Source organism: Pyxicephalus adspersus, chromosome 4 (genome assembly GCF_032062135.1).
Source record: "Pyxicephalus adspersus chromosome 4, UCB_Pads_2.0, whole genome shotgun sequence".
Lineage (NCBI taxonomy): Eukaryota > Metazoa > Chordata > Amphibia > Anura > Pyxicephalidae > Pyxicephalus > Pyxicephalus adspersus.
Genome location: NC_092861.1, coordinates 118,922,447 through 118,938,732, shown reverse-complemented (window position 1 = coordinate 118,938,732; position 16,286 = coordinate 118,922,447). Strand labels below are relative to the sequence as shown.

The following is a 16,286-nucleotide window of genomic DNA, read 5'->3' as shown; positions in this document are numbered from 1 at the left end:
ATTTTGGAGATGTTGCATAGGTGAAAGTGACAGGACCTGGAAATGTTCTAAATCCGAAGGATAAATGTGAGGGCAGAATCAAAGGTACCTCAAAGACAACGTGAGGGCACTTGAGGAGATGGCTTACAGCATGAGACCTTGTCCAGGACTGAGGGAGACAAGTCAATGGTGGACAGATAGATTTGAGTGTCATATCAGATGGTACTGTAAACCAAAGGAGGATATGAGATTACTGGGAGAGGAGGTGTACAGAGAAATCAAAACTGGTCCAAGGATTGACCCTTGGGATACACCAAGAGGGAGTAGGAGATGAGGAATTGCCATTGAAAGAAACTTGAAAGGAGCGGTCAGACAGGTAGGAAGCAAACCAGGAGAGAGCAGTGTTACTGATACCAATAGAGTTCATAATATCGATTAGAAGGGGGTGATCAATAGTGTCAAAATTGGTGGAAAGATCTAGGAGGAGGAGGGAAAAGTTGCCTTGAGACTTAGCTTTGATGAGGTCATTGGCCACTTTAGTAAAGGCTGTTTAGATGGAATGGGCAGCTCGAAAACCAGACAGGAGAGGGCCAAGGATAGAATTGGTGTTCAGGTAATTGGTGAGTCTTTTATAGACAAGGTGCTTCTTTTCTTACATTACATTCCCAAAGTGCAGTCAGGTGCAGTTTCCTGTGTGCTGGGATGCTTTGGTGGTCTTTTTAAAATGATTGTGTGTAAAACTGGCCTAGCATTTCATTTGCATGGGGAGTCATGTTGAGAAGGATTAATTTACAGATTGTGGATGGGAAGTAGTTAAAGTATTAATTACCTTATACGAAACATTACATTTGTACTTCCAGTAGCCTAATAATTTCAGCCAGTATGATGGGTTACCTTCATTGAAATGAATTCTGTTTCCAGCAGCATAACCTGCCCTGTGTTTGTATCTATCATACCAATCAATAAACCATTCTTGGACTAATTGGGTGCTGATTAGAAGAGCTGCACTAAAATAATTTAAGTATTAAATAGAGTAATCCTTCTGCCTTAATTTTTTATTATTTTTAAATAGTATATACAGTATTCATAACTCGGAGGCTGCAGGCAATTATGGTTGGAAAGAGATCTTCTCCTAAAAAAATGTAAACTATCATACTGGCTTAGAATCAAATTTAGCTTTTTATCACCTGCTAAAATAAAGTTTCAGAATCAGGTTTTAAAAGATAGTAAATATTTAGGTGCTTTGTTTGGTAGACTTTATTTTAAAAGGAACAGTGTCACTTTAAAAGAATTAGGGTAAGTAGCTAAATTTGTCTTGATCTCATGCTGCTATAACCTACTAGACACAATCAGCAGGGGCAGCTATAGGAGCTAATCATGGTCTGCTGAATGCACATATATTGTCAGTGAATATGCTGACAGAAAGAGAAAGACAAGCGAATAAAAATAGGTGACTTATTACTATGCTGTCATTTCTTCAGTGTATAATTAGCAAATTGGGAGGTCATTGTTTTGGCCAAGTTGGAATAGTGCAGTTTTAGGTCAAATTTACACCTGCATGAGCTGATGTTAGAATACAATGCATGCAGTGTACAAGTAAAACCTGCACCCGCATATTAACTGTCCATCTTTTCTTGCTAAATAAGTATGAACTTAAATATTTCAGAAACATTCATCATGTGCTCTTAGGGAAATTTTTTTAGCAGCTTTGATGGTTTAGGGGACATGTCCAGAACACACATTTAACTCATGGTCTCCAGCTGTTCTGCATATATGCTAATGTTCACCTTACTTCAATGTGAAGATCTATATTCTTCTTCTGTAAATTTTAATGCATATTTAAACTACATGTTTCTGTGTAGTAATCATAAAAAAGTTTTTTTCTGCAGCAAGAATTGAATAATGACTACCTTTGTATTTTCAGATAATGGTCATACTGTCCAAACCAGTTTTGGAGCATATAGCATTATTGAGCACATTAGCATGAAATTGTGTGGATCCCTATCAACTAAAATAGGAAGTATTCAGAAGGTTAATTAAAGATCCACCAGTTTTATGTAACCATTGTACTTCATTGAACAGAAGTTTTCTTAAAGTACAGTATAAATGTGCATATAATTGTGTTTTTTCCAAAAATATTAGCAAAAAAATCCTAAGCAATAGGATAGTGTAAAATTCAAAGCAGTAGTGTAGAATTTTAATGAATGTCAAAAGCTGTATTTGCTTTGTTTTTGGGTATATTAGGACATTTGTCCGACACAGAAATGCATGAGGTTTATGAATTCTGGACTTATATGTTTTACTTGAATGCTTGCCCATTTTTTGCTACATTGTTAGTTCCCTGGCTATTATACTGACCTACCTGCCTCAACTTTACCAAGATGTACCTTTTGTGTCACTGACCTGAATAAGGTATGCAGATCTAAAAAGTCATAAATTGGAAGTCCTAATTAGTTATAATATTGAATCAGTAACTGCAAAATAATAAAGTAAATATCTTATGATACTTTGATATTAATGTGATTATGAATTTGACTATAAACCATACCATTTTATGATAATCTGTCTAGTATTTTAAGGAGTATTGTCTCACAAGATGATTTATTGTTTCCGTATTCTTTTTTTATGAAGGCTAGCTTTGTGTAATAAAAAATGCAGTTTTATAAAACTGAACTCCAGCACTTGCTTCTGCAATTGTACTGGCTCCACTGAAGCTACTTATGCTAATCCCACTGCACACTGTGAGCTTCTCTTAATACACCTGCAGCACTAATCTCTTTAGGTTTACTATCCATGTCCCACCCCATTCATTTATGTAATTTCAGTTCTTTTACTTCTTGGAGGCATGCATTCTTCGTAGAAGCTCTTACTCCTCCAGGGCTACCACCTCCTATCAAGACATTATTATAATTGAAAAGCTCTATCCAAGATCCAGCCCAATTCTAAGACAAGGTGCTGTGATATATATAAATATATATATATATATATATATATATATATATTTATATATTTATATTTATACACAGAACCCTGCTGCCCAGAAGCACAGGAATCCAGTAGTGACATTTCTAGGTTTGTATTGAAAGTGTTATAATAAATGTCATAGGAATGTTGATGAGGGGGTTGGGGTAGGAAAAGAAATGCTATAATTACAATATCCACAGCTCACAGGACATTAGCATGATGAGTCAATATTTTAAGAATGTCAACCTTACAGATAGCCAAAAAGATAATTGGTGTCAGAGGTAAATGACTTAGGAGGCACAAATTGCTCATTGCTCAGGGAACCCTGGTGTATGTTGTAATGGAGGTGAATACCACTGAAAGCAATGCAAGTTTGCACATAAACCTGGTACCTTGCCTATGGGTTTCATTATGCCAAACCCACTTCTGGCAAGAGTGACATCACAACGCCATCCAGAGAGATCCTGGGAAAGCTAATTATCTCAAATATCATTAGAAGATGTTTCCTTACAGTACATAGGCAGATCCTAGGGTCTAAAGTTAGAATATTTTTTCTTTTAATGATATTTTTTATTTTATATTGATTTTGTTTTGGTATGTACTGTATATTTCCATGTAAGGGAGGAGGGAATAAAGATAACCAGACTTTGCATCTTTAGGTTATTTAATATTTTCTTTTCATAAGAAAGCCAACCTTATTTCTAAATACCTATATCATGCTACATTCCAAGAAGTTATGAACTTTTGATAAAACTGTATTACTTGTATAAAGTACAATAAAAGGCATACCCACAGATCTAGGGAGATGAAAAGTCCATTTTTTATCAAGATGAACATGTTCAACCGTTCACACTTTGGGCTCATATGGAGTTTCTTAGCTTTATCCAACAATAACAGTGTTTCAAGATTACTTTCATAAGTTAGAAATGTTGGATTTACTTCCCTAGAGATGCTTAGATTGATATCGCTCTCTTAATATTTCTCCAAACATGAACCATTTTATATTATGAATTTTCTATCAAGTAATTCTGTGAATGTTCATTCCCATTTGTATCAGTTCTACATAAATCTGTTTTCAGTAGAATCACTAAATTTGTCATTGCAAGGGAAAATTGAATTAGAATGACATGTGTATTGTGCTTGGTAAATTGGGATTATTGGGATCATATTCCTTCATTCAGTGTTTCTAAATTTTTGGTGAAAATAAACAGATGTTATGGAGTAATATGTCTGGGATTTTTTGGAGTGATGGGAAGAAAAAAATGTTATTTTGTTTCTAATTACTGCCCAAACCTAGCCAACATTTTTAGATTTTGTTTTTTGGATAGAGTAGGAAGTTGTCATTGACAAGATGTCATTGTTATATATTTTTTTATTACATATTATTTATTATATTATATTATTTTTATATTTTAGATAAATATAAAATATTACATAACAAAACAAAGTGAGCGGAGGGGGAAGGGGGTTGAATATATATTCACTTGCAAATGCATGCTGGTATTATGTTATCTTTGCATGTACCTCCTTTCTTAATATTTTTCAGATGTTCTGAATGGGCCATCAATACAGCTAGCCCCAACTAAGGATTTACGTAAGCAATATATATTGCCCAATCTAAATATATGACACCTGACATTGTCAAAAAGATTGTAAAGTGTGTTAAACATCCTGTGAGTGGACCAAAGCTCAAAATTTTAACTTTACATGAAAGTGCAGACAATCCTTTTATAAAAAATTAAAAATTGTATCCATTTTTTTTTTTAATTAAAAAAAGCACCTTCCCTTTCTGTCCTGATCGCCGAAGCAATCAAGACTGATTAGGAGCGCAGAGCCCCCAGGGTACATATGTCATGCATCCCGGGAGGCTGCTCCTTCTGCTCACGCCCGTTCTCAGGCATGGGCAGAAGGAGCCGGGCCGAAGAAGGATAGCAGGATGATGGGCGACCCGATCAAAGAAACTTCCCGATTGATTGATGTGTTTTTTTATTTTAATTTTAGTTCCACTTTAAGCAACTCTAACTCTGTCCACTAACCAGCAATAGTCACAAACATTCCCCAGCTGTAGTCCCAAAGATTCTTTTAGTGCATGTATGGTTTCATACTGCATGACCAGCAACATATACAGGCAGTCCCCAGGTTACAAACGAGATTTTGTAGGTTTGTAAGTTGAATTTGTAAGTTGGAACAGGTACAGTTTTAACATATTTATTTTTATCTTTCTATAAATGCTTAAACAGCACAACAACTTTAAACAATCATGGTAGAAGATGATGAACTTGATGGAGAGGATGGGACTGGTATTAGAGATTCAGGGTCTGATTCTGCTGCTGGAGTAAGTTTCTTAAAGTAGGCATCAAGGGAGATTTGTACAGAGCTTTTCTTTTTCTCTATACAAATAGCCCTGTAGCATCTCAGGCTTTCTGTACAGTAAACCTTGGTGAACCTCTCTGTTTGAGGATGTTTTTCCTTTATCTTTGCCATTTCTGCTTCAATGAGTATGATGTATAGTACAGTGGTCTCCCCTCGTCAATCAGCACTTTTTTAGGAGCAGAAGATTTTCACATACACACACAGACTGTGTGGAAACTTGTGTGGTACGCTTTGACTGTTGCCTGGTAATCCCCTGTTGTACAGCCTCGATTTGTAAGTAAGAGTTGTATGTAAGTCGGATATTTGTACCTTGAGGACTGCCTGTGTTACCTACAGTATTACATTGGCTATATGTAATCATATTCATCATGGTTTCTGGTACCTTGTTTAAAGACAGTTTGTTTTTAGAAACCATACTGTAAAAGCTTTTCTTCTCGATCTTTACCCTGGTTCAAATATTTTTTTAAACCTGTCCTGACTTTCCTTTCCATTATATTTTATGGTTGGATAATACATCATCCCTGAAGTTGTTATTGCCTTTTTGTTGAAACTTCTTATTTGGATACCCACAGTGGAGCAGCTTTGATAAACTGTTCCAATAAGCTCTGATAAGCTAACTGTCCAATCACTAGCGAGCCCTGCAAAAAATGATGGGCCGGTGACCCTAGTGAACACTGGATTTCTTTGCTGCAAGGATTTCACCAGCTTGTGGCCCCCAGGCTCTCTGAACCAGGGGTGACAGGGATCAGATGACTCCAGTGTAGGAATGACCATCAGGCAGGAACACAGAGAGGCAAGGCAGTTAAACAGGCCCAGGTCAGGGCAGGCAGACAAGGCAAAATCACATAACAGGCTGAGGTCAGGGCAGGTGATGAACACAGGCAAAGACTAGAACAAACCAATGTCAAATCCAGAAAAGCAGAACAGAGATCAAGCTGGCAAAATAGCAGAAAACAATCTAAGGATATTGCAATCTTAGTCTGGAACTAGGGAGGTTTAAATAGCCTAGCAGCCAATGGCAAGACAGCACTGAATTCAGAAAAAACAATCATTGGCTGCAACACATACTCCAAAATCCCTTTCAGCCGTGCACAACCTCAGTGTCTGCAGTGGGAATGCCAAGAAAGGTGGAAACCTCATGGCTAAAAATTTTCCTATTTAACATGTCCATACAGAACAAAAAAAATACTGTATGTTAAAAATAAGCCACATTAAAATATCTAAATTACTTTTAACATCTTAACCTTAACTCTTCTGCATGCGCAGTCTTCTGTAGACTTCTGTAGCTGCATGTGCAATGGAGTTCATCTTCCAAACTCACAAATAAGGCTCTGAAATTAAATCTCCTCATCTCTTATTTTCTTTCATGGCAGGGATTTGGCAATCTACCAGCATATCCAATGGAAGCATGGAGCTGATTGCAACCAGACTTTTTAAAATCTCCCTGATCTTTATGGGTGAATAACTGTACAGTGCCCACAGCTTAAAATATATGTGAGGCCCTGTTTTAAAGCTGCAAAGGCCAGTTAGGGCTTTTTAAGCTATTGCTGGGCCTATTCAAAGCTTCATGCTCTGGTGAACTTTGAGTATGCTTCCTACTGAATAATATAAAATATATTAGTAATATACTATGTTTTATTGTAGTTTATTATTGTGCAGATTTTTTTTTTTCTTTAATAAAAGCAAAAAAAATGCTATACGGTTTTGTTGTTTCTTTTGTTGTCATTTATTAGTTTTTGTGTTACTAATCTGTTGGACAGCTTTTTCTTTCATTGTCTCTGATCTCACAGGCAAAGTATCATTTAAGTTTTTTTTTGGGCCGGAAAAATTAACTTCCAAAACTTTATGGGTTACCTTTGAAATTTTTTGATAAGAACTACCGTATCTAAAGTTCAAGCCCAAAATCTTTATCCCAGGAGCAGACATTAAGCTCCCTGTCATCACAATTTATTTTTACCAGCTATCTTTTCATGCTTTACAGTCTCATAGTCCAATTTTTCCCATTCTCACAAGTATTAGTTTAGGCTTCTAAACTCAATTTGTCACATTGTTTACATCAAACAAATTCCCTGTGTACCCCATGTTGTTTTTCTGTAATAGACTGTTTATGTTCATAGTTTTTGGCATACATGCCACCAAATACATTGATACGATATAAATCTCTGTTTACTTAATTACATTGGGAAAGATCTATGCAGGTATTTCCAACAGTGGGAAATTTGTTTTTCAGTCACTGGTCTGGAGAGGAATTGTGAGAAGACTATATCACCTATGAGGACTAACATTTTCATTAACCTCCTGGGCGGTTCATTTCTGTCTGGATTTATATGTAGATAAATATCTAAAAGCGGTACATTGTCTTTCATGAAAATGTATTTCATGTCAAAGTTTTTTATTAAATGTATTATTAAATAAATAAATAAATAAATGTAATTAGACCAGGTATGTGTTTTTTTTTTTTTTTACTTTTTTAACTACTGTGATTCGGGGTTACCGCTCTCAGCAGGTTTTTTTTTTTACCCCGAGTCACACTCAGGCTTACCGCTGGGGAGGGTAACCCCTCCCCAGCGGTAAGAAATTAAGAAATCCTAAATATTAACTGCAGCTGGCCTGCTGCTGTATTGAAATAGCGCCGCTACTACAATACCCGGCATCATTAAAGTCTATAGACTAGCGGGCTATCTGCCTATGCGTGGCCCCACATTGGACTGTTTTATTAATGCAAGTAATGCCAGGAATTGTAGTAGCAGCGCTATTAAAATGAAGAGGGGGTTCCAGCGGCAGGCCACTCATAAGATTTAGCCCCACATTGGCCGCTTCTGGCATTTCCAGCACTTTTGGAGTTACAGGGGCTTCTTGGCGACCCTTGGCCTTGTGTCATATAGCGATGTCTCAGGCTGTGCGTAGCCTGCTGTTATCCAAGTGATGCCGGTTGTGATCACATCAAGGTTTTATATCCAATGGGAAGGGAAAACTTCCTAAATTTTTTCAATAAATTTCAAGGTTGGCCCGCGACTTTGTCTAAGTTTTTAATTTTGGCCCACTGTGTATTTGAGTTTGACACCCCTGCTTTATTATTTTAAGGACCCACTTATACTTTTTTGTTCCTGTGTGTTTCATTAATGCATGTTTGTTAGATTGGTGCCAACATAAAATTATAGACAAAAAATCAGATTTGCAATTTCTGCAATAGCACACCACAATGCATGGAAGGGCATTAGCGCACATATGTGAGTTGGATCTGCATTGTGTTGGGTGCCATTTACTCGTAAAATAAATTAGCCTACAAGATAAATCCATTTTAAGGAGTATTTTTTCTTTTGTTCCCAGGCCAGAACAATGTTTTTTACATTTAGATATGAGTGCACAGACTTTCAAATGCCAGCAGCAGCACCTTGCCCCCCCCCCAATCCCAGGAATCCTGTGTCACTCCTCTATACAAAGTTTGACATTTCCTGATGATAAAGAAACAAAATAGGTTTTTAACCTCAGGGTATATAATGACATACATTTCATAAATTGATTACCTAAATACAAAAAAATTAAACAATAAACATAAAATACCATCTAAAGTATGTTCACCTGTCATGAAAAAAGATGAAGAATGATATTGTTGACTTCTCAATTGGCTGTCATTCCAAAGCTTTTACTCAAATAAGGTATTTTAGTGAATTACAACAAACATAGAGCTTAGGAATTCTGACAATCGTAACATGCTTGTTCTAGTTTTTAAGTCAAATGCCAGAAGAGAAAGCCCCTGTACTTTCCTATGACAGGTGTATTTTAAAGTGTATGTAAACCCTTACCAGCACTTCATATATTATATAACACATCAAACTTTTTATCCCTTCTAAACCAATACATACCATTTTTTCAATGAAGAGAGGGGGCCCTGAATAGTTTGCTGGAAGGCATTAAAGTTACTTTAAATGTTTTCTTTAAAAAGTGACCTATTTTGCTCTAAGCAGCAAATGGCAACACACTGATAACTTCTGTGAGTTGTCATGTGGTACGGGCAGGCAGCCCTTATCGTGTGCTGGAGGTGCAGATTTATGTATAAGGTTTAATTTATGTTTGCTGGATGTGTAAGGTTATCACCTAATTATGGCCCTTTGAGTGTCTTGTTGAGAGCCCCATTAGGACAATGTGCATAATGGAGGTATTGGCTTCCTTGAGGCAGGCAGACTTACAAACATCCAAGTTTGCTTCTTTCCAACTTGGGACCAAAAAAGTTCCTAATCCTGTATTATAACCTGGGGTTTTCTCAGTTGCTCAGGTCTAGACTCAGCAAGTTATGTGCCCAAGCTGACCTACCTACTTACCTGAATATACTAAATGGCTAGGTTTTTGCATCAATAGAGAGGCCCGTAGCCATATTATTATTATTGTTATTATTATTATTATTATTAATAAACAGGATATAGCGCCAACATATTACGCAGCGCTGTACATTAAATAGGGATTGCAAATGACAGACTAATACAGACAGTGATATAGGAGGAGAGGACCCTGCCCCGAAGAGCTTACAATCTAGCAGACCATATGAAATTAGGCGCAGGGCCTACTTGACATGAGATGTGAGGCCTAGCCCAGACGTGTTAAGGGTTAATAAATGTAGTAATGCTAGAGGGGGCTGTGCTAGTGAGGAGTGTGGGGTAGGAGGGGATTAGGAATAGGATGAGATAAAAGGGGCTAGACGGAAGTGGGAGGCCCTCTTTTGGAAGAAAAAGTTTCCCCGCACACTCACCTTTTTTGTTATGGTTATAATTTGAAAGTTTGGCTTGTTTTAGCGGTTGGGGTCTTGGAAGGCAAGGATCCAGTGCATGGTAAAGTCGTGGATTTTAGCAGGGGGGGGATCCTCTTTGGTGGGGTCTCCCCCTTTATGGTGAATGGATGATTATGGCTCCTGAGGCGGTGCTGGGCTGCTAGGGGCCAGGGTGGATTTGTTGGAAGAGTTAAATTCCTGTTGGGTGCGGATTTTGCCTTCTGAGACCTGCAGCCTGGTTGTTTGGGTGTATAACCAGGAGTTTGGAGTTTGCTAACATTATGGATATTGTTGTTTTGGGTATGTATTATTAAAAGGGGAATTAGTTTGGGGGTAATTTGGTTATATTCAATGTAATAAATTGGTTATTATGTAATAAATTGGATTTATATAATCCCAGTTTATTAATAATTATATTAATAATAATAGAGTGTTGTGTTATGTTATGTTAATGTATGCTTGCATTTTAAAATGTAAAATGTATTTATTTATTTGTCATTTATTTATTATTGGATATTTGTTTGTTCTTTATTTGAATGGTTAATTTATTTATTGGTGATTAAATAAACGGATGCTTGCCAGCCAAATTAAATCCAAGATTAGTGTTTGGGTCTTTAATGGTTAAGGGAGTGGTTGGTAAGCAGGTGGGGAAGGGGGGAGCCGGAGTTTCTGATGGTGATGCAAAAAGATGGGCTAGAAGGTCTGAGCTACCCTGGTCATGATTTTGGTTTTTTATCAAATTTAATAAAGCATCAATTGATTTTTTATTCATTGGTGGCCCAGGCATATTTCAAGATGACAATGCTGGGATTCATTGGGCTCAGATTGTGACCAAAGTTTAGACCAGAATCTAGACATCTTTGAGAAGGCTCTATGCATTGGTCCCATTCTCCCTTCATCAATACAAAATCCTGGCAAAAACAATAATGCAAATCTGGACAGAAATAAATATTGTGACATTGTAAAAGCTTATCAAAAGGATACCAGAGTGAACGTGTGCCATAATCACAGCTAAAGGCAGCCCAACTAACTATTAGAGTGTGTGACTATTTTGATCATGGCGTGTATATGTAATATCTTCACTATTGTGCAATTCTAGCTAAAATAGTGTTGACATTTTAAAAAGTAGGCAAAATCCATTTTACATTGCCACTTCACAATCCACCCTATATCATTTTAATTGTTTACTCTCCTAGAGAACAGATACATTTATTAAATATCACAAAATTTGTAGAAAACCTGTTCAGGAAAAACAACGTAGAATCCCTAGAGTGTACATCTGCAGAATCTTCACTATCCTGTACCTTGAGAATTTGTTGCTTTAGTCACATTTTAATAAATATACTGCTCTAAACACGTTTTGACTACTTGTTGCTGAATCTGTTATTTTGCTGTAAAATTTGAGAGTTTATGTGGTTTACTGGCAGTGGTGTGAATGGAAAGGTTAGAGGTCACATCTGCGGTAAACTCTTACCTCACCGCTAATCTGGCCTTTCTGTAACGAGCTAATGAGCCAGGACTGAAGAAGGGTGACTAGTGTATGCTGCATACCATGAATGTTTTCTTGTCAGGGTTCAATGGCTGGTTTGATACCACAAGCTAGCTGGTGCACAAAGTAATACTTTGTAAACAGGTTTAGGGCCTGAGTATTTCGTCAATGTGCTAATTACCTTGTTAAGTCTGATGATTGTGTTATTTGAAAGTAATTATAAATACTACCTTTCAGATGCACAGAAGCTTTGCAATGTAGAGGCATCCAAACGTGCAAAGGTGCACACAACTGTTTTTGTAAGCTTCATATACAGCAGGTTATAGGAATTTACAGGATAAATGTTTATACTGTTTTATTTATTTATTTTATAAAACTTATTATGTTTACCTTTTAGATTAGATGATTTTTATTATATGGTATACAGACTACTATATTAAAAATCTACATGTTTTATAGATGATACGGGTGGGTTTACACTGTTATTTTATGTAACAGACACTTCTACTGAAATGATGAGGTTTATTTACAAAGGTAAAAGGCAGCTACTGTAATAGTGTAATAACACATACGTTAACATGTGTTAGTGCTGCATATACTTTTTCTGATTTTTTCTGCATTTACCTTTTTCTGACACCTCCAGTCTGAATTCAAGTACTACAACATCAACTGCAAATTAATATTGTGGACTGGCTTCCTGGGAGTGACTATGGTGGAACATGCCAATGTAAAATGCCATGGTAACTTCCTAAAATAAGACATATGGTGGAGGAATGACAGCGATAAAAGTGATACTTTATTTGCTACTGGAGAAATGTGTTATCTTAATCTGTTCCATTTCTGTGATCCTTTTTTCATATCTGACATTTTAGCCAGATGGTCAGGGGCCACCCAGAACTATATCTTACGGCATCTGAAACAGAAACCAATGACAGGTGGAAGATGTTATTTAATAATCCTAGATAAACCCTCTTTACTGACAATGGTAAAATTCTAAAATATATTTACCCACCCATTAAAATTGGACTAAACCCTTATACATTAAAATATTATCTAATGTATTATATTGTGATTGCTTCCTTTTAAACTTGGTATTTGAAGTGTCATGACTCCAAAAATATATTGAAGGGTGTTTGAAAGGATTATGTGAAAGCTTTTAAATTTAATGTATTAAAGGAAATGCAATTTCTGTAATTTGACACAGATGCAAACATCTTTGTTGTTGGTGTTATCTTTGCGCAGCTAGGATCACTTTAATGCAAAAATGTATGTTTTTTCAGGCATTTGCAAACGCTAATACACGTATTTGCAACTACCTGTATAGGCATTTTCAGGTGTTTTTTAAAGCCTAGCTTAAATAACAATAAAAAATAACAACTAGGCATTAAAAAAATCTTCCCTGGACGCTGCATTGAGTGTCCCAAAAACTGCATTAAAATGCTGCCACCTCCTGACAGTTTGACCTGTTAACAGAGACAGCCCAGGTTTGCATCAGCTAATGATCAGAAATACAAGGTATTGACTCTTTGTTGAGATACTATTGCTATAGATAGCAATAGAGATTCTACAGTTATCCTAGCACTCTATATATATTTTTTCTTACAACAGTGGTCCCCAACCTTTTGCAGCTCACGGACCACTGAGTCCTGTGTCAATCAAAGGCGAAGAAACTTCATACATCATAAATGTCATAATGCTAGAATCCACCCACTCTCCCCAATAATGCCCTCAACCGGCCCACCGTCCTGAGCCTTCGATCCGTATGGGAGACATGGTTCGCTGCTGTCTATGCTCTCGCGGCCCACCTGTCAGACGGCCGTGGCCCGCGGACCAGGGGTTGGGGACCCCTGTCTTACAATATAAAGACTTCCCTGGGCTGCCTGTCGATACCAGCATTGCCGACCCAGTTCTATTCTAGGTTCCACTATTAGATGAATATGTGGCAACATTTGGATTTTTTTTTTTAAATGCAATACACTCTCCTAAATTTTACCGGTCTCTTCATTCCTGAAGAAGCAGATTTTGCAAAATGCGTCAAATGAATATGAACAGAGGCTAGCATGCATTCTATATATGTGTATTCCTCTTTAAATGACTTTAATTCTCTTTTAGTGCCTGAAAGGTCCATAAAGTATGTGGAAAGTATTTGGTAATTAATGTTTGGTGTTGTACCATTTTGTATACCGGTTTCAAGTCCATATGACACAAAGGGGACAATACAAAGTTAAGGAGAAACATTAGCAACATTTCATTAGACAATAAGATTACAGCAAGAAATGATAGAAAGTAGATCATCTTGGAAGTACTAAATTAAAATTTTTATTCTGGAATTCAGCTAAAAGAACTATTGACATAACTAAGTGCAGCAGTAACTATAATCATTTGAATGCCTGTATTTGGGTAGCTCCCTATACTAAATAGCTGTCTATATTTGTTAATATGACAGAATGTGGTGTATGGACAACTTAGCACTAACAAACTCTGTAACAGATTCAGTGAAAACATGTTATTTTATTTATTATGCCAGCTGTTGCATGTCTAAGCCTTTTTGACCTGATGAAAATGACAAAATTCACTTTGAATAAGTCTGAATAAACAGTAAACTTGACATATTGTTATGACACCGCTTATAGTTCTAAAATTGTGTTTTTATTCATAGAACTGCCTCAACAAGCAGCAGCTCTTAGCTGCCATTCGTCAGATGCAACAGTTTTTAAAAGGACAAGAGACAAGATTTGCAGAAGGAATTCGAATGATGAAGAGCCGACTAAATAACTTGCAGAATACTGTCACTAAAGCTAGCCCAGATGCCCCTCCAGGTTATTATATACAAATAATATATATATATATAGTGATCATCTTTGAGAAAGGCAAGTAGGTTTGCTAGCATTCTTGTGCCAAAGGGCCAGATTTATTAAAGTTCTCCAAAACTGGAGAAGATAGACTATCATGAAAGAACAGAAAACCTGGAATCGGTTGTTTAAAAATTTGTTGTTAATAGTTGGCAAACGTTTTAGTCCTGAATCGGATCCATTCCCAGTTTACGGGATCACCCAGGTTCTCCCATGATAGTCTATCTTCACCAGTCTTAGGTTGTTTTAATAAAAAAGGCCCAAAGAGTCACAGGGATAGCTGAAGCTGTCAGGCTGCAGCTGTCACAGTGTACACACAATAAAAAAATAAATAATCTGTTACTCTGGTAAGTAAAAGAAAACTGTTATGTGTAAAATAAAGAACAATGCTCTTTTTATATATGTCAATTCGACATCTTATCTTATAACTTTTAAATCATCTTTAACTCATATATGAGCAGAATCTTAGAACATTGTACTATATGAAAACTTTTTAATCCCTAAATAAAAATCGAGTAGGCAAATAAGGAACCAAGCTAGTCAAGTTTACTGATGTATACTAATGCTGCTAAATTTAGACTGGACAGCTAGGCTTCAATGGTCCCTGGGAATAAAAGGGTTAAATGCCAGTCATCTACATGCCTCCTTCTGCTGAGGTTCCATTACATTGTTTCTCTACCAGGATCCATGGGACTCCAGGGTTCTTCCAAGGGTTACCAGGAGTTTTAAAAACAACAAGCATTTTGTGCCTCTCAGGTCAGTTACTATTGACACCAGTGATCTATTTGGCTATCTATGAGACTGACATTCTTATAGGCATTGATCCAACTGACCACCAGGCTAATGTACTATGAACTGGGCATATCAAAAATATTGGCAGGGTACCTGAAATTGACAAAGACAAAACTTTTATCTAGTATGCCGTCTTATCTAAGACCTGGCAAAACCCATGTCATTGTAAATCAAAATGTTAAGCATAGTACTTGTCATGTTTTGGTTTATTTTTAAAATAAACAGCAAAAGGCAAAGAACAGCGATCCTCATCAAATCAGCAGCAAGGTTTCATTTTTCTAACTCCTCTAAACTGATGAAATGTTACATTTAATTGGTTGATACATTTCTATTGTTTTACATGATTATTGCGTGCCACACAACCTCAATAAAAATGCAATAAAATAATATTAATTTATTTTTGCAGGCTTATTTAATTGAGCAACCAATAAAAGCCCTTTTTATGACTGTATAAAATATATCTCAGTTTACAAGTTACATGACATTTATATTGTCTGGGTTTGACAGAGGAAATTTGTCATAAAGTTGTCCTTTTAATTAGAGAATTCTTGTCCTCAAATTACATATAAATAACGGCTCATAATAAATTATGTCATATTGCAACAAAAAGTGTGTCTCATATCAACACACAGTAAACTATGGTTATCCAAAAGAAATCTCCAAAATGCAAGCCCCACCCTCCAAATATGAATAATACTTGTACATATTTATATACAGTAGCTGGCCCAATGCAGGGGGTAGAAATCACACTTTTTTGATCCTTGGAAAAATAAAGGAGATAGGGAAAATGTTTACAATGGTGTACTGTCATGAACATAGTGGGCCTGATTTGTTAAAGTTCTCCAAGACTGGAGAGGAAAAACTTTCATCAGTGAACCTGGGTAATACAAAAACCTGCAATTGATCTGGTCTAGGATTAAAAACATTTGCTAACAAATAGCAAATGACTTTAGGAAATCCATTCCAAGTCACACAGATAGCAAAGCTATCCAGCTATCCAAAGCAAATCCACTGATTATACTGGGAGATCATTTAAAATGTCTCATCTACCTTTGGGTTGGCCTGGCACTGC

General features: G+C 36.5%; 1 protein-coding gene across 1 annotated transcript in view; it reads left to right on the top strand.

Moving 5' to 3' along the window:
- Window positions 1-16,286, top strand: part of FBLN7 (fibulin 7) — a 51,309-nt gene that overhangs the window by 18,017 nt on the left and 17,006 nt on the right. The window contains exon 2 of the mRNA XM_072409454.1: window positions 14,230-14,389. Within this exon, the coding sequence (XP_072265555.1) occupies window positions 14,230-14,389 (160 nt within the window). The remainder of the gene's footprint in view (window positions 1-14,229; window positions 14,390-16,286) is intronic.